This window comes from Phaseolus vulgaris, chromosome 3 (genome assembly GCF_051622355.1).
Source record: "Phaseolus vulgaris cultivar YP4 chromosome 3, ASM5162235v1, whole genome shotgun sequence".
Taxonomy (NCBI): domain Eukaryota; kingdom Viridiplantae; phylum Streptophyta; class Magnoliopsida; order Fabales; family Fabaceae; genus Phaseolus; species Phaseolus vulgaris.
In genome coordinates, this window is record NC_143500.1 from 9751744 (window position 1) to 9769957 (window position 18214).

Here is an 18214-nt window from a genome sequence, read left to right on the forward strand (position 1 = left end):
TTCTTTATGCAAGTAAAAATAAAATGATGTGATTGAAAGAAATAATATATTCATAGAAGAACTTTTTTCGACAATATATTAAATAAAACTCACGAAAAAAAATTGAATTTATCTATGAAAAAATTCGTAAAAATATTAAAATAATAAATAATAAAAATTACACATGGTGGGGAAAGTTAAAATTTTCACTAATATTCATTAAAGAACTATCAGGATCTCATCACATTATTATTTTTATCATGATTATATTTATGATTTTATTAATACTATTATTAATATTAATATTATTATTGTTAATGATAATATTAATATTAATAATACTATTAATTATATTAATAATAATTTTAATAAAAATATTAATAGTCTTAATAAAAATATTAATAGTCTTAATAAATATATTAATAATAATTAAACTAATAACAATGATATTAATACTAATAATATTATTAACTATGATAACAATATTAATAAAAATAATTACAATAATAATACTAATAATATTTTGTTCTTTTCGAGTTGAAGGTAAGAAGTTTGGAGGCGGTCTGCTAAGTAATCTCTTTGTAACTCCATTTCTTACATGTCTGAAAGTCATAACATGAGGGCGCCTCCACTTGTTGACACTACTTCGACGATCAAGTAAATGAGACCTTAAAATTTATTAATGTAGTATGTATTGCATGAACAAAATTTATCTTGCCCTTTGAGAGTCATCCTCTATTTATAGAGCTTTTGGTTGATCTCTTCCCCTTTATCAGAATAATATCACAACATATTTGAATAATAACAAATGCATCAATTCATAAGCTCATAAAAAAAACCATCTGAAAAAAATATATTCACCAATTAATATTTCGTTAGTTTTTCCATGTAACAAATAAATGAAGAATCTATGATATATTAGCAAAATTCTAGGAAATAAACTAGGAGTAAAAAACTCGCTTTGTCAAAATAATACCGAGCCAAAACACAACAACAATTCACCCGATTACCTTAAATCGGGTTTATATTCGATGAAAATCATATAGTTCATATAACTAATATAACCCATATCTACACAACCCATAGTCTCGAGTCGAATCTTAAGACGATGAGGTTGTTTGTACTTGCTTGAAAAGATCCCTGAATCAGAAGTGGTTTTTACACATGGCTCAGCACTTTATGACTAGATGTAGGTTTATGCATATGTGTCACTCATCCAATGAATAGTAGAAAGTAAACTTTTCAGTTTTTTTTTTTCAAAATTAACCTCCACCCCTTTATCCCTTATTTTGCACTCTCCCCTCAATTTTACCCTCTTCTATTCTTTCGCTATTGGAGCTCTTCCATACTCCTTTGTGTCTTCAGCACCGCTTCACCTTCCTTTCTTCGTTTAAACATATTTCTGAGAGTGGTTTTACTGTGTCCATTGGTTATATGTTTGTTTTTGCATTTTACTGTGTTCATTGGTTACTTGTTCGCTTTTGCATTTTCTGAAATGGGCTTTTGTTTAACCTTGAGCCACAAAAAATTTAATCAAAGAAAATTCTTCCTATACGTCTTGGGAAAAGGTTAGAACTTTCTGAGAATATGATTTTATTAGTAAGTCTAATGAGAACCTCATCAAGGTGGTTGAATGCGAGGATGAGCCCACTGATCACAACAAATGACCTTCAAAAGGAAGTAGGTTGGCTTCAAGCCGAAGCCGTCGGAGTCCATCGCCTTCGTTTCGAGATGGTTCGCTGGGTTCAGGAGAAATTTGACCTTCATGCCTGAGTTCATCAGATGGAAAAAAGTGTATAAGAAAAGACACATGAACTTGTTGCCGAAAAAGAAAAATTCAGTCGGCGAGAATCCGATATGACCAAGACAATCATCAATCTGAAGCAAGTCATTGAGATGTTGAAGAATGACATGACTAGATTTTATGGGGTAGGATTCAAGGTGACTTTGGAGCAGATTGCCGTCATCTATCCTTCCATCGATTTATCTCAGATAAATCCATCCAAAGTGGTAGTTGATGGAAAATTGGCATAGGCTCCTTGATTTATCTTCGGCGTTTGGTTTGTGAACATCTTTATCATTTGTGATGTCCTTACTTTATATGTTTTAAGTTTAGGTACATTTCTTTATGCCTAAGAAAATGAAAGTTTATTTTTGGTTTGTCCATACACTAGCTATAACCTCAAATTCACTCAACAAATCTAAATGGCTAAGCAAATGTAGGGTTGAATCTCATCCTTTTTGCTTCTTTGAGTTCTTCTTTTGAAATTCTTAAGTTTGCCTTATGTGTTATTCTTCCTCCAAATATTTTTTTCATCTACAAAAAGAGATACGTCAAATTGTCAAGCAAAGCTTCTAATAAAGTCATTAATAATAATATAACTTTTTTTTTTGAAATTCTTTCACTAAAAAAATAAATTTACTGACAAATTATTATCCACGAATCTAAATTCGTAGGTAAATTCAGCATTATCTACGAATATTATATATGGATCTAAATCCATTGGTAAATTTAGCATTACCTATGGATTATGACTCACGGATATCTATATGTAGGTAAATTTAACATTATCCACCATTTTTACATACAAATTCATATCCGTAAGTAAATTCAATATTACTATTAATATAAATATTTTTATTAACATTATTAATAATATTAGTATTTTTATTTATATTATTATATTATAAATATTAATAGTCTTAATAATATTAAGAATATAAATAATCTTAATAATATGAATAATATTAATCATAATAGTTATATGCATAATACTAATAATATTATTATAAATAATCATCATAATTAATATTCATAAATAATAAACATAAATAATAATAGTAAATAATAATCATAAATAATAAGAAAAGATAAAAGAATAATGAAAAAATTAAAGAAAAATATGCAAGAATACTTTCAAATTTACTCACGAATTAGAGTGGGTAGGTATTACCTATAAACTCAAGTTGGTGGATATTACCTACAGATTCCAGTAAATAGGTAATACCTACACACTAAAGTTGGTAATATTACCTACAAACTACGATTGTTGATGAGTATTACCCACAAACTAAAGTTGGTGGATATTTATCTACGGACTAGAGTGATTAGGTATGCATACTATTAACATTATAAAATTAATAATATTATTATTAATATTATTAATATTAATATTAATAATAAGTATAATAATAATTATAATATGATAAGAAAATTTGTTTGATGTAGTGGTTAAAACTTTTTTGTCATTGAAGGATTTTGACTTTTAGTCCCTCCAAGTGTAATTTTTTTTTAACATTAATAATAATTGAAAATAAAAAAATAATGATGAAAAACTAAAAATAAAATATGCATGTACCTTCTTTCCCATGCATCCCTATTAAGATTAAAGTGTGGCCAAAAGACCATCTTGTTGTTGTATTGTCCAGGCCGAAAGGTCAACCGAAAGATTAGATAGAGAGTCCATCCCGAGAGTCCAAACTGAGAGTCCAACCCGAAAGGAGATCTAGAGGATCACGAAGACCAAAAAGTCAGCGGCTTAAAAGAAGGATTATTGTTTCTTAGCCCTTGTACGAACAATTATAACACAAATTTAATTATGTAAAATTTATGACTTGCAAAAATGTTTAAAGATCATTTTTACCTCCAATGTTATAGTTCGATTCTTGTAGATACACTATATAATCATTACGAATTGTTGGGTGTTTTATTCCAATAGATTTTCATAAGGTTGTCTCATTACTTTTCTAAGGAACTTGTTGTTCAAATGGTTGGTTAACACATTGTCCAACATTGACATATTCTTCACAAACAATTTAATCTACAAGATCATTTTTGACAATTTGTGGAACTCTAATTGTTATTTACCTATCACAAGCTTGAACTTGAGAGGCGATGATGATCACCAATCTGTCACTTGATCTAGGAGTTTGAGCCTTGTAGATCCTAGGATATTGAACCATTTCTACGATATATCTAGAAATGTATTATTTGACGGTTATAGATGTTGTTTAGAGAAATCATTTGATAGTTTTAGACTTCTTTAATAAAATGATTGAAAATTTTGATTTGGTTAGATGTGAGGAAGAACTTGTATTTATAAAAAGTTAAAGATAGAGTATATATTTTGTAAACGTATTACATGGATGACATATTACTCATTAGGAATGATACCAAAACTGAAATACAAAAATATTTGAGTTTCAAAATAGTCCTGCATGAAAGATTTAAGAGAGTCAATTTGTGTCTTAAGAATAAAGATTTATAAATATCAATAATGAAGAGATTATATTTTGATACCATCTTTAAAATAGGCATGACATGAAAAACTCTAAAAAGAGGATATTTACTAATAAGAATTGGAAAAATCTTCTTTTGAAGGATTGTAATGAAACACAAGAAGAAAGAGATACATCAATGAGAAATACTTCAATTGAAGCAAAATATATAGATGCTAGTAAGACAATTGAGAAAGCACTTTGAATGAAAAAGTTCATTTATGAACTAGGTGCATTTCATTCATTAAAATTAATTCCATTGTATTATTATAATAATGGAGGTATTGCTCAATCACACAAAAGAACCAAAATCATACCTGAAATCTAAACATATTTTGCAAAGATATCATTTAATCATGAGAGATCATTGAACACGATGACAATACATAAAAATGAAAATGTAGATGGAAAAAAGAATTTAGCATATCGATTCAGTAAACCACTTAACATAAAGGAGTTTGATAAGTACATGAAAATTTTAAACAAAAACCTATAAACAAGCATACCATCAATGTTATATAATATATAAGTCAATGTCATACCATCAATGTTATAGGAAAAAACCACAAATAGAAGAAGATGATTACATAAAAATAATACTTTATATTAATGATTCAAAATTGTATACTACCAGAATTGCACACATTTGTTCATGCACCCTCTCTCTTCTACACAAATAACAAATATAAGAGGGTGTCTTTTATATTAAGAATATAAAGGCTTTTCATAAACTAAAACATTATTTTTCTTTCATCTTGTCATCACTGTCACGATCTCGATCCATTTCCTCTAGTTTTATGGTTTTGGTAGATCTTCTTCTTGCCATTTCTTGCCATTAGATGTCTGGTGAATATAAAACATTAAGATCTTTTGTTGGACAAATACGAAGCTAAAAATGTTTCTTTGAGTTCATGCTATAAAAAAGTGAAAATCTAGACTTAGTAAAAGTGAAAATTTATTTTGATGTTGAACACTACCATTCTTTCCACGTTAAGACAAGAATTCATTAAATCCCTCCATAAGATCTGCATATTGTCCAAATAGATTTCCCACCTACCAGAATAACCAATTACATTTTAGAAATCATTTAAAGTATTAGATTGGTTTTATGAGTGTAATGATACTTCAAACATTGTTGGAAAAAAAAAGTCCAGTACATGTTTTGTTTCTCTTTTCCTGCCATGAAATTTTTTTATTAAAGCTCATGTTCAATTCCAGCTAAATTATATATATTCAACCGAAGTGGATTAAAAAAAGAGAAAACATAATTTCAATAATTTAAATTTAAATATAAATCATACCAATAATTTCAATTCTTCTTGGGTAATTAGCTCCTTGCTGTAGATACGTATGTATTTCAAAAATTCCTTAAAATCATCTGGATTTCGTAATCTCTCCGTTGCTTCTTCAAGGTAACCAAATACGCCGCTAAACATACCTGTGATGACCAAATTTTAAAAAATAAAGTGAATCATAAAAGGAAAATAAGGAGCTAAAATTATCAATGAACAAATAAAACAATATAGAAAAATAACAAACATTATGCAAATGATTCTTCTTCTCACAATTCTAACATTTTAACATGTAAACAACCTAACCAAGATATTAAATACACAATACAATGCATTTCTCCATTTTATATAGTCCAATAAATAGAAATATCACATTTTTTATACCTCCATTATCAATGAGATAAAAATAAACAACAATATTTTTCATTAGAGATTAATTTCCAAGTGTTAATGATTTTTTTCTTTTTTTTATAATATCCAAGTACATGTTTGCACTGCGGACATTTTTATATTTTTGTTCATAAAATCTATTTTAGAATATAAAAACATTTCTAAATTTAAAATAAGAAGTGTTAATATACTCACTTTTCATAGAGCTTATATCCTCAACAACAGATGAACTAGGTTGTATGCCAACATTTTCATCAGTATCATGATTGGCACCAGAGTCTTGAACCCTACAACTAGAATTTTTTTTGTGAGGTAGTTCATCCTCCAATGGCAGTGTAATTTCTTATTCAGTTGGCAAGAAAGTGTTCAATCCCAAAATTAGATCTTTTTGCCCTCTAAACAATTTCTTCACTCTTGCTACGACACCTGCTGTATCAATTTTATGATAAAAACAGAGAAACAAATAATCATATAACAGATCCTCTCTCTAAATAAATTATAACAGACAAAGAAAAATAAAAATCTTGGAGTTGATTAATGTAGTAAAACTTGTTCAAACCTTTGAGCCTTGAAATCCCACATAACTTCCAAAAAGTCATGATACTTTTCTGTCTTATCTGAAAACACTTCCTTTATTGTCTTGATATATGCCAACACATTTATGATTAGTCTCTGATCATCACCACTACTAATTTGTGTTTGACTAATGCTTCATTACACAACACACAAAAAAACAACATTAAAACCATTGAATATAGAATACTCCAAAGCAATTAACTCAAATTTTTCCTATTTTAAAAATCTTTTTTGTAACCATGACAATAAAAATGCTTTGAGATATTGACTATTGCTTCACACTCCAAACTTGCAGAACAACCTTGGCAATGCAATACACTTATTCTTTCGTAAAAAATACAACTTTTGGAAGGAATCAAAACAGTCCCCTAAACAAGAGATTGAAGACAAAAAAAAGGAAGATGTGAACTTACTGTTTTTTTTCAGAGGTAAGCATAACGGGTTGTTTGAGTTGTGAACTGGTGTTAGCATCATCCCTTGATTTCTTCTTTCCTAACAATAGTAATGAAAAATATGATAAATAATAACAAAAAGAGACCAATCCTAGAAAGAGATTCAAGAAAGTAAAAGTGCATTACTTCACTCTAAAGAATGTAACTATAATTTGTTGCAATAAAGAGAGATTTCAAACTTTCAGTTAACAGTTTTAGAGAGTGAACATTTCTATGAGATTGGAAAAGTACATGTTTCCAATGCTGAAATGTTTATATTTATGTTCATTGAGTTTGTTTAAGATAAAACAACATTTCTTAATTCAAAACCAGAAGTGTTGATATAATCACTTTTCAAAGGACTTTCAAAAACAGAAGAATCTTCTATAGGCTTCTTTTCTTTTGCACCACATCTCCTGTGATTGTTATCAGCACTTGTCAAACACTTTTCAACTTCTTTTTGTGCGAATTCATTGGGCTTCTCAAGGGGAGGTTGCTCATCCTCCAATGGCAGTTTAATTTCATATTCATTTGGTAAGAAAATGTTAAATCGCAAAATTAGATCTTTGTGCCCTTTAAACAACTCCTTTACTTTAGCTATGACACCAATTGTATCAATTCTATAAATGAACAATAGAGACAAATAATCAGATAATAAAATCTAGATTTTTTCTCTAAGAAAATATAATAGACAAAGAAAAAAAAATATTGGAGGTAGGAGAAAGTGGAACAACATATTCAAACCTTTTAGCCTTGAAGTCCTTCATAGCTTCCAGAAAGCCATGATACTTTTCTTTCTTATCTCGAAACACCTCTTTTACTAAATTGACATATGTCAGACCATCATTTACGGTTAGTCTATGCTCACCTCCACTTTTGATTTCTGGTTGCCCCTTGCTTCATTACATAACATCAATAAATCAAGATCAATACAGAAAGATATAGTGTATTTAGCACATTATTAATCCATTAAATATAACATAAGTGTAGAAGAGCAACTATGACAAGATTGAATCATAAATGCACTCTAACTTTATAAATACAATCTCATTTCTATTTTTTATAAACTTGATATATTTTTTAATGATGACAACAACACTAATTGAGAAATTGACTAATTTTTTAGAAAACCAAACATGCACAAGAAGCTTGATAATCAAAACACTACACCAATTCTTAATAGATATCGTAACATGTTTATATTTATTATTATAAATTAATTTTATTTGTAGTCGAGATGTGATCTTCAAAAAAATTGTTTAACAATTAAGTATAAACTATTGGACGAGATCAACTAAAGAAAATTAAAGAGAAAAAAAGGGAAACATGAACTTACTGTTTTGTTAGAGGAGATAACACCACGAGCTTTTTCGGTTGTGAAATAGAACTACCGTCTTTCCATAACCTCTTCATTCTTAACAATAGCAATGAAAAATAAGATAAATAAATCAAACATATTCTAACAAGAAATTCAAGAAACCAAATTTGTATTACTTCACTGTAAATTAATGTAATTATAATTTGTTGCAATAAAGAGAGACTTCAAACTTCAAACTCACTCAACAGTTTTACAGAATGGATGTGAGATCACTCATAAGGCTTCACTGGTTTTGAATTTATGATTTTGAAGCTTTTAATCCGAAGTTATATTATGTTTAAAGTTAATAACAACTATGCTCTTTCTAATTTAATATAATCTTAACTTATAAAAAAATCCAAAATCAAATATCTCAAATTTAAATTAACTGAAAACCAAAATCACAATATTTTATTTAGATTGAATTTTCGAAAAACAATTCAATATAATTGTTAGATAAAAATTCTGAATATCTTTAAATTTATAAATTTATGATAATCTTTTCATATGTATATAATATAACTAACTATTAAGCTGTGAAAAATTATTTTTAATAATATACATTTAAAGAATTATTAGTGTTTAAATGTATAAAATACGAAATCTTTAATTACTATATCAACTTGTTGTATTTTTTTTACTTTATTTTTTATCATTTACTAAATATTATTTTAAGATATAAGATAAAAGTAAATAAAACCTGATCTAATCACAATCATTTTAATTCAAATGATTTAAAGTTTAATCTATTTAATCTTAAAAATATGTAAGTAGATTTAGAAGTTATGATATAACTAATTGGTGTACATGACAAGACATATTGCAAGTGTTTAAAATTATATATTTTGTTATGTGATGACGGTAATTGTTTGAAAGATATATTGATATACAAACATTAAGATGTCTCATAAAAATTATTTAAGAAAATACTCAACATAAAAAATCATGATAAAACCAATCATGATTATTATATAAAATAAAATATTTCAATATAAACTACATGGGATTGATGTTTACAATTCCGTGTTTTTATATATAAAATTCATTTTTAAATAAATTTAACTTTTATGAATTGTAATCTAAAAATTAATTCAAAGTTATTATTAACATAATTCTTAAAACAACTATTTTAAAATCTAAATACAGGCTTAACATTTATCCATTTTAGATTGGTTTCTTTTTATTTATTTATTTTCTGTTTTTTTGCGGAATCATGAGAATGTAGTGTGATGTGTTTCAATTTTTTAAAAAAAATAGACTCTTATTGGCGGTTCAAATTGTTAATTTTTTTTTTCTAATCAAGTGCTTTCATTTTGGGTAAGGACTATATTCTTAAAAGGAATTTGGCAGGTTCTTCCTACATCCCTGCGTTTTCTTTTTGCACCCTAAAATATTATGCAAAGACAAAAATAACCCTATTATTTTTTAAAAACCCCAAAATGCACATAAGACTCACACTACTTTTTCTTCTTCCTTTGCATACAGACTGCACACACGGATTTCATTTCTCTCTGAGCAGTGGTTGCGCTGCTTCATCTCTTAGCACAAGAAGGTGTTTCTTTTGGTAGTGGTTGGTAGTGTTTCGGATTATGTTTCCGCAATTTATATCTACTATTTCAGACATTGCAATTCGATATTTTTATGGAATCAAGAATTCACATTGGTTTTTTCACATTCTGGATTTGGAAATCCATAAATCTTCTAGATTAGGGAATCCATAAATATTCTGGACCTGGAGAATCTGTAAATCTTCCGAATTGGGGAATCCATAAATCTTCCAAATCCATCAATGCGTAATAGAAATTAAGCTTCTGGATTCAACAATCCAACAATCAACAATTTATTCACAATTTGCTTCCAGAACATCTCCTCATCAAAAAAAAAAACAACATGATTAACTTCTCGATTGATGAATCCGTAGCATACTCCACCACAGTGTCCTTTTCCAAATAGAAAGTCAAGTCCAATTTCAGGATTTTTAAAATTTTGAGGGTGCATGAAGAAAAATGAAGAAAAACATAAAAGTGCAGGAAAAAGAAGCCTAGAAATTTTTGTCTGCACTTTCATAGTTTTTTCTTGGACTTCCGTAGTCATTGTAAATTTAAAAATATCCTTTAGTTTTGTATTTTAAAATTTATAATTTATAATTTATTTTCTAAATTTAATAATAATTTTTAAATGCAGAATATTATTTTTAAAATTAAGATTTACCTATTACTTTTTTATTGTAACTTCAAAAAATTTATTCCATTTGTTTAATAATGTCAAACACAATATATTTTCAAAGGAGTCAACAGTCAATAATTTATTTATTGAGACTCAACATATACCTTTTTATCAATAAAAATTATTTCCCTATATGTTATAATCAACTCTAAAGACTAATTTGACACATGTTTCCCTATATCTTATATTTTGTTTAAAACTGTTAACCCAGCTAGCTCACATGTTTTTTTTTTCAAATAACAATCTGTGAAAATTATTTATAGATAGCACACTATTGGGTGATTTTGTATTTGAACTTTTTTTTTATATAAAAAATAATTATTTTGGAAAAATTTGTAAAAAATAGACTTTAAAAAAATTGCATGGAATATAACAATTCAAGGAAGTAAAAGTTTGAATGAATAACTATTTAGAAAATGCATATATATGAAGGAAATATAAATTAAAAAAAGGGTAATTAAAGAAATTTTATGAACAACTTAGGAAAAAAATGAATTACAAAAAAAATTGAAAAATTATTTTTATTTTCAAAGAATAAGTGTATAAAACATATTAATGTAGAGAAATAGCATATTTGAATAAAAAATACATATATTTTAAGAAAATTAAATTAAAAAATATAAAGAAATAAAAAATTATTAATAAAAAATAAAAGAAAGAATTATAGTAAAAAAAATTAAATGGTTTAATATGATTCAAATAATTGAGTTATAAACAATAGATAATATAAATAAAATATTGATGAAAGGGGAAAGTATATTGTTATTCAAAGAAAAAAGATAATTTATAAAAATAGATTTTTGAAGTAAAATGGCTCTAACAATCTCCTCTTCCTTTTGGACCAAAGTCCTTTTAGTTTCTGCAAGTTCTCCCAAGAAAAGTCTTTGGAGGAGATTGTGGTTTTGAAGATTTTCTTGAAGACAAATGAGTCATAATTACACAAAAAAGGAAACAATCAATTAGTGAAAAAATAACAACTTTGTCCACTCCTCACATGTATCACTCGACTATTTAGTAAAAGAGGGAAGAATTGTAATGCACTCAAGAAAGATCGCACTCTAAAATCAAAGGTCTACACTTGGTAGCAACACCTCAAGTGAAAGATGAAAAAGCTCTTACACTTGCTCAGCAAAGATTCCCACAACAAAACTTAAGAAAATTTGAAATACAAGCAAGAAAAGCTTAAAAGAAAGAAGGCTAAACCAAATTGGAAATAAGATAATGACAAAACTTTGAGAAGACAAACAAGAAAAGCACTTAAAAAAAATACTCAAAGAAACTTACTTAAATTTAATTATGAAAGCTTGAATGATTTTTAGAAATTATGAAAGCAAGAAGGATTAAATTCCACAAGTATGAACACAACTTGCCATATACTTAGGATCCATTTAGTAAATTGCAAAGTGAAAGTTGAAATGTGAATGTTTCTCAAAACTCTTTTGTCTTTGTTTTCATGGATTCAAAAGCTCCATATTCTTTTTGCAAGCATTTTTTTTTTTCATTCCACTTTTCACTTTTTCGAAAAAAAATGTTGGGTTTTTGGATTCAAATGATACGAACACTTGCTTTTTATGTTTGGAATTAAATCAACCACTACTCAAACAACTTCTAATTTGCTTTTACTTTTCACAATTAAAATCAAAATAAGTAGAAAGGAATTAAGACTCCTAGAACACTAAGAACATAAGACTCAAGCAAAAGATGTAAGGAAAAATAATTGACACAAAATAAAATTCAAAAGCGGAATTTAAAGTGCTTAATGAATAAAAAATTGCGGAATTGTAGATGATAGGAATTTAAAGGCTGAAATGAAATTGCTTGAAGGTAAAAGCAAGAATTTAAATGTCCTAGATATTAAAGCGCCGAATTCAACTCAGAGCGAATAAGCACAAAATAACCATGCTTTGAATACCACATAATGTGAGTTGATTTTAGGAATGCACATTTTATTAGTTGCTCTTTGTTTAAGATTTTTGATTTAGCAATTATGGTGAGAACCCTAAAAAGATTCTCACTGGACACGATCTTAACCAAGTGGTTAAGTAAGTGTGAAAGTTCACTTCAAAAAGGAAAAGAGAAAAGACAATAATTAAGGTGACAAATGATGCAATGGTGCGGACTCCAAGATGAGTGATGCAAGAGCCACCACTTGAGATATTACCCACCCAAGATAAGACCTAGAGTTGCCACTTGCGATATTACCCACCCAAGATAAGAACCAAATAACTCAGAGTACTCAGACTCACAAATTCACTCATGCGGAGTTTCTTTACTTCAAATTTTAGTATCTAGATGAAAATACATGAGACAAGACACCCTATTTGTAGGAATAAGTGCCTTGGTGGGTAAGATGGGGAGAGGGGTAGAAAAGACATAAGAGGGGGGAGGGGCTAGGGGTTTGACCTAGGTCAATGATGCCCCATAGTCCTAGCTTCTAGAAGCTAGGGCCACCTTCTAACCCTAATGGACTAGACACAAACTAAAATGATAAATACACCCCCTATTATGCTATATTGACCCTACTATACTCAAATTGAAAACAAAGAGACTAGCTGGTGCTCAGCTCCCATGGCTTGGGCTCTGCTCCTGGTAATCCTCTATGGAATGATGGACTCTGAAGCACTGACTAGTGGTGGGTCCTGACCTAGTCCTTGATCCAGTGTCATGCTCTGGGTCATCCTTGTGGAGGGTTGGGCTTGGTCAGGGGATGCTCTATCTCTCAGGTCTTCATCAGCATGACAGTATTGTGTCATTTGATTGATATTGATGCTTGTATAAAAATAGTTTATATTGATACTTCACGTGACTATATTTTACACAAATTCAAGCAAAAGCACTCTATCCAATGAGAGATAAGTACTTCCAACTATCAGGATGTTGCCCAAAGAAAGGAAAAGAATTTAATGCATGCATGGATAATATTTAATGCCTTTTCTATATCAAAGCTTGTTCGCAAGAAAGATGATTAAGTGAGTTTGAAGCTTCTTAACGGTCAAAAAAAGAATAAAAAGTATTCTTTGTCACCCTTATATAAACCCATCCTTCAAGAAGAAAAGTAGAAGAGTTTGATTTGTCAAAATTCTAAAACGTTGCCAGCATCTTTTTGTGTCCTAAATAGCTTTGTAAGAACAATGTTGTGTTCATTTCTAGTGAACTAGTCAAAGTTCTTATCCTTTAAACTAAGAAAGATGCAATCCCTCTCTAGTAAGAAAGCCTTGTGATCTTTGGAATCACACCCTAGACAATTTCTTTGTCTTAAGCCAAAAGTGACTTGTTTACAGAATGCTCATTTGAAGCCATGAGTGACTTTGTTGTTGAAAGAATACTCGTGCTAGCGAATAATGGCTTATTGCCAAATAGTACTTTTACGGGCTAGTTAAGAGTGACTATGAGTTGTAAGAATACTCTTATAATTTCCAGTGGTAGTCTGCTAATGGAGCTCAAACAATTGTCTGAGAACTGTAATAGTATGCGCTATCAGACAAACTAGTACAAAAACATCCTGAGTAATTTCTTTTCCTATCTCGATATATTGCATGGTATATCTGTTCCATTAGCTCAAAGAAGGAAAGATTTTCAAACTCACTTTTTGAAAATATTTGTCAGTTAGTTTAACTAAGAAAAATTATTGTCCGACTGTGCTCATTTAGACGATATTTGCAAGAAACTGTCAAAAGTTTTAAAAGATAATTCAACACTCATGTTTGTTACTATTTTTCACATGTATTAAGTAAAGAATTGTGTTTTAATTGAGATCTCTGATATCATCTATGATCTAAGTCACATGAACTACAACATCAAGTGGTGAGAATACCTATTATGAGTTTTAGGTATCAATTTATTTTAAATATATTTTGATCCATGTAGTCGAGATATTTATACCTAAGTACTAAAACATGTTAATAATAAATGTTTAATCTTCTAAAAGACGTAATTAGATATTTTTTATGGATATCAATGTATAGATTCATGTTTATATATATATATATATATATATATATTGTACCGGTATGGCTGAGAGGCCGAGACCTGAGAAGACTTGGCCGAGAGGCTGAGACCTTAGAAGACTTGGCCGAGAGGCCGAGGGGCCGAGACCTTAGAAGGCTTGGCCGAGAGGCTTAGACCTTGGAAGACTTGGCCGAGACGGCCGAGGGGCCGAGACCTTAGAAGACTTGCCCGAGGGGCCGAGACGTTAGAAGATTTGGCCGAGAGGCCGAGACGACCGAGAGGCCGAGACCTTAGAAGACTTGGCCGAGACGACCGAGACCACTGGAACATGGCCGATGGCCGACCCATGCCATGATGATTTGGCCAATGAAAGACCCCTATTACAGTTAACGCTCAAACCAAGATCAGTGAAGTTAATCTATCATTAAGAATTAGGTAATGCAAACCTAAGAGGTGTCCACCTCGATAAATGGGCCCAACAAGGTAGGCCCACTAGAATAATATAAATAGTACGCATCCCAAGGAGTAAGGTATGTCATTTATCACTCTGAGAGCTGACCACCCGCTTTACTGACTTGAGCGTCGGAGTGCCTTCGCAGGTACCCCCACCATCCGGTGTTCAGCCGAGGCCGAGGGCCGAAGGAGAAGCAGGAGGACGAAGAGAACCTCAGTTCACTACCCAGTCACCTGACCGACCGAAGGAAGGAGAAGAAGACTTCAACAGTTCTCTAGGTCCCATCTCCCTAGCAGGAACAATTGGCGCCCACCGTGGGGCCGAGGGAAACTAGCTGAAGGAAAAAAGTAGATGGTTTCAACAAGAAGCATGGAAAGAATGACTGAAGCCGACCAAACAATGCTGCTGCTGTCTCTCCAGAGGGAGATGGCCGAGATGCGAAGAAAGGCCGAGGAGGCCGCTCAGAAAAATGAGCAAGAGCTGCAAGTTCTCCGCAGGGAGAACGAAGATATGAGAAAGAAGCTGGGGGAGGGAGGACCCTCTGTCATACCGACGAACGTGGTCGGCAAGTCCTACACCTCTCCCTCCAACCCGGATGTGGCCGAGGGGACGAGAGGCCGACCCCCTCCCCGCGAGACTGAGATGGGCGACGAGTCGTGCCTAATCAGGTCCACCCGGACGACCCCGACGACCGACCCGAACCGCCGACATCCCTTTACAAACAACATCATCGAAGTCCCACTTCCTGAGAAGTGGAAGTGTTTCAACCGAGACCGATACGACGGGTCGACCGACCCGGACGAGCATATGGACGCCTACACAACCCATGAGTCTCTACACCTCGGACGACGTCGTCTTGTGCCGAGTGTTCCCCACATCCTTGAAGGGTGCAGCCCTTAGTTGGTTCACCAAGCTCTCACCCAACTCCATCGACAGCTTTGCCACGCTCGTCGCAAAGTTTGAAACGCAGTTCGCGACCAGCCGACCGCACCATCTAACCTTCATCGCTCTGGTAGGCATTCGCCAGGAGAAGGGAGAGTCGCTGAGAACCTTCGTGGATAGGTTCAGTAAAGTGGTGATGAGCATCCAGAATCTGAGTCCGGACGTCGCCATGCACCACATGCTGACGGCCCTGCGTCCGGGGCCCTTTGCCGACAACCTGTGCATGCAGCCGGCCGACAGCCTGGACGAGCTGAGAAAGAGAGCTGCTAAGTACATGCAGCTGGAAGAGCTAAGAGAATTCCGTAACCAGGCCCGTGCCGAGGCCGGTGGAGAGAAAAACAAGGAAGAGAAGAATCGTCAGGGGCGGCCGGGTCAAAGGAACGACCGATCTGGTTCTCAAGTTATACACCCCTGACGACCAAGCGGGGGAGGATTTTGGACGAAGCCCTCAACGCTGAGCTAATCCCTCCCCCAAGGAAGGTGGCCAGCCCAAATAACGCCGACCAGAGGAAGCAATGTCGGTACCACCAAAACACCAGACACTCAACCGACGAGTGTCAGGCCCTTAAGGATAAGATCGAGGAACTTATCCAGGCTGGGCATCTCCGTCGTTTCGTCAGGAATGGCCGAGACCATCCCGGCCGGGCGGATCCACCCAGGCGGACGAAATGACCGAGATAACAGACGCGAGCGACAACTTGCGAGGGCCGACCCCCCTCAAAGAGACGATCCCCCCAGGGAGGCCGATAGAAGAGGTAACCGAGAAGTTATCAACACTATAGCCGGCGGCTTCGCCGGGGGAGGAAGCACAAACAACGCTCGGAAGAAACACCTCTGGGCGGTACACCAGGTCAACGCAGTGGCATTCCGGCCGAGGATGCCACCCATCACCTTCACGGACGAAGACTCAAAGGGCGTAGACTACCGCCAGGAGGACGAGGCCGATGGTCCAGTTACTCCGAAAGGGCAAAAAATTCGTCTGGGACGACCAATGTGGGGAAATCTTCAAACAATTCAAGGAGTTCCTCACATCCCCGGCCGTCATCTAGAAGCCGAGGCCCGACAACCCAATCCTGGTATATCTAGCAGCCCCGGAAGAAGCAGTCAGCGCTGCCCTAGTGCAGGAAGCCGAGGGCGAGGAGCGACCCGTATACTATGTTAGCCGAACCCTCCACTCGGCCGAGACCCGATATCAGATGATTGAGAAGGAGGCTCTCGCACTCGTCCTCACGGCAAGGCGGATGCGCCCCTATTTCCAAAATCACTCCATAACTGTAAGAACCGACTACCCTATTTTTAAAATTTTATCTAAACCGGACCTTGCAGGGAGGATGATAGGATGGTCGGTCGAACTCTCCGAGTTCGACATACGCTATGAGCCGAGGAGCGCCATCAAGTCTCAATGCTTGGCCGACTTCTCGGCCGCCCGACTGCCTGCTTGTTCGATTAACATCGCAAGTGCCGACCTGCCGAACGCCCGCTTGCTCGATTAACATCGCAAGTGCCGGCCTGCCGAACGCCCTCTTGCTCGATTAGCATCACAAGTATTGGCCGACCGACTTCCCGCTTGCTCGACTATCATCGCAAGTAATGGTCGGCCGCCCACTACACTTGCTCGATTAACATCGCAAGTAATAGCTGGCCACCTATCCTTAGTTGTTCGATTAAAGATCACAATTAAATGGCCGATCGCCCGTTCTTGTTCGATTAAAATCACAATTAAAAGGCCGACCGCCCAAATCCAACTTATTTGATCACACCTAGGGTCACGTCACACCTCGAGAAATGGAATAGCCGCACGATCAAGGGAAACCGACCGACACCCATCATTAAAGACTCATCGGACATATGTAACACATCTGCCCTTGAGCCTGGGGGGCAAGTGTACCGGTATGGCCAAGAGGCCGAGACCTGAGAAGACTTGGCCGAGAGGCTGAGACCTTAGAAGACTTGGCCGAGAGGCCGAGGGGCCGAGACCTTAGAAGGCTTGGCCGAGACCTTGGAAGGCTTGGCCGAGACGGCCGAGGGGCCGAGACTTTAGAAGACTTGCCCGAGGGGCCGAGACGTTAGAAGACTTGGCCGAGAGGCCAAGACGACCGAGAGGCCGAGACCTTAGAAGACTTGGCCGAGACGACCGAGACCACTGGAACATGGCCGATGGCCGACCCATGCCATGATGATTTGGCCGATGGCCGACCCCTATTATAGTTAACGCTCAAACCAAGATCAGTGAAGTTAATCTATCATTAAGAATTAGGTAATGCAAACCTAAGAGGTGTCCACCTCGATAAATGGGCCCAACAAGGTAGGCCCACTAGAATAATATAAATAGTACGCATCC

The 18214-nt window shown here is 33.9% G+C and overlaps 2 protein-coding genes across 2 annotated transcripts; one reads left to right on the forward strand and one right to left on the reverse strand.

The window, feature by feature from the left end:
* Positions 1–5247: 5247 nt before the first annotated feature.
* Positions 5248–8359, reverse strand: LOC150028667 (paired amphipathic helix protein Sin3-like 3). Its single transcript, XM_090300042.1, has 8 exons — positions 8283–8359; positions 7691–7843; positions 7277–7566; positions 6929–7007; positions 6499–6648; positions 6135–6232; positions 5559–5695; positions 5248–5310 (listed from the first exon to the last, which is right to left on the reverse strand). The coding sequence occupies exons 1-8, from the start codon at positions 8357–8359 to the stop codon at positions 5248–5250; spliced, it is 1047 nt and encodes a 348-aa protein (XP_090156168.1).
* A 7398-nt stretch (positions 8360–15757) lies between these two features.
* LOC150028668 (uncharacterized) lies at positions 15758–16288 on the forward strand. Its single transcript, XM_090300043.1, has one exon. The coding sequence runs from the start codon at positions 15758–15760 to the stop codon at positions 16286–16288; it is 531 nt and encodes a 176-aa protein (XP_090156169.1).
* The last annotated feature ends 1926 nt before the right edge of the window (positions 16289–18214 follow it).

What these genes read in the sequence shown, in the direction of transcription:
- LOC150028667 (XM_090300042.1), bottom strand. Translation starts at nt 8,359, where the DNA reads ATGAAGAGGTTATGGAAAGACGGTAGTTCTATTTCACAACCGAAAAAG. An exon ending in CTTACCTCTGAAAAAAAACA is followed by an intron (nt 6,649 to 6,928) that starts GTAAGTTCACAT and finishes TGTGTAATGAAG; the next exon opens with CATTAGTCAAACACAAATTA. An exon ending in TGGGATTTCAAGGCTCAAAG is followed by an intron (nt 6,233 to 6,498) that starts GTTTGAACAAGT and finishes AAAAAATTCTAG; the next exon opens with TTGTAGGGTTCAAGACTCTG.
- LOC150028668 (XM_090300043.1), top strand. Translation starts at nt 15,758, where the DNA reads ATGAGTCTCTACACCTCGGACGACGTCGTCTTGTGCCGAGTGTTCCCC.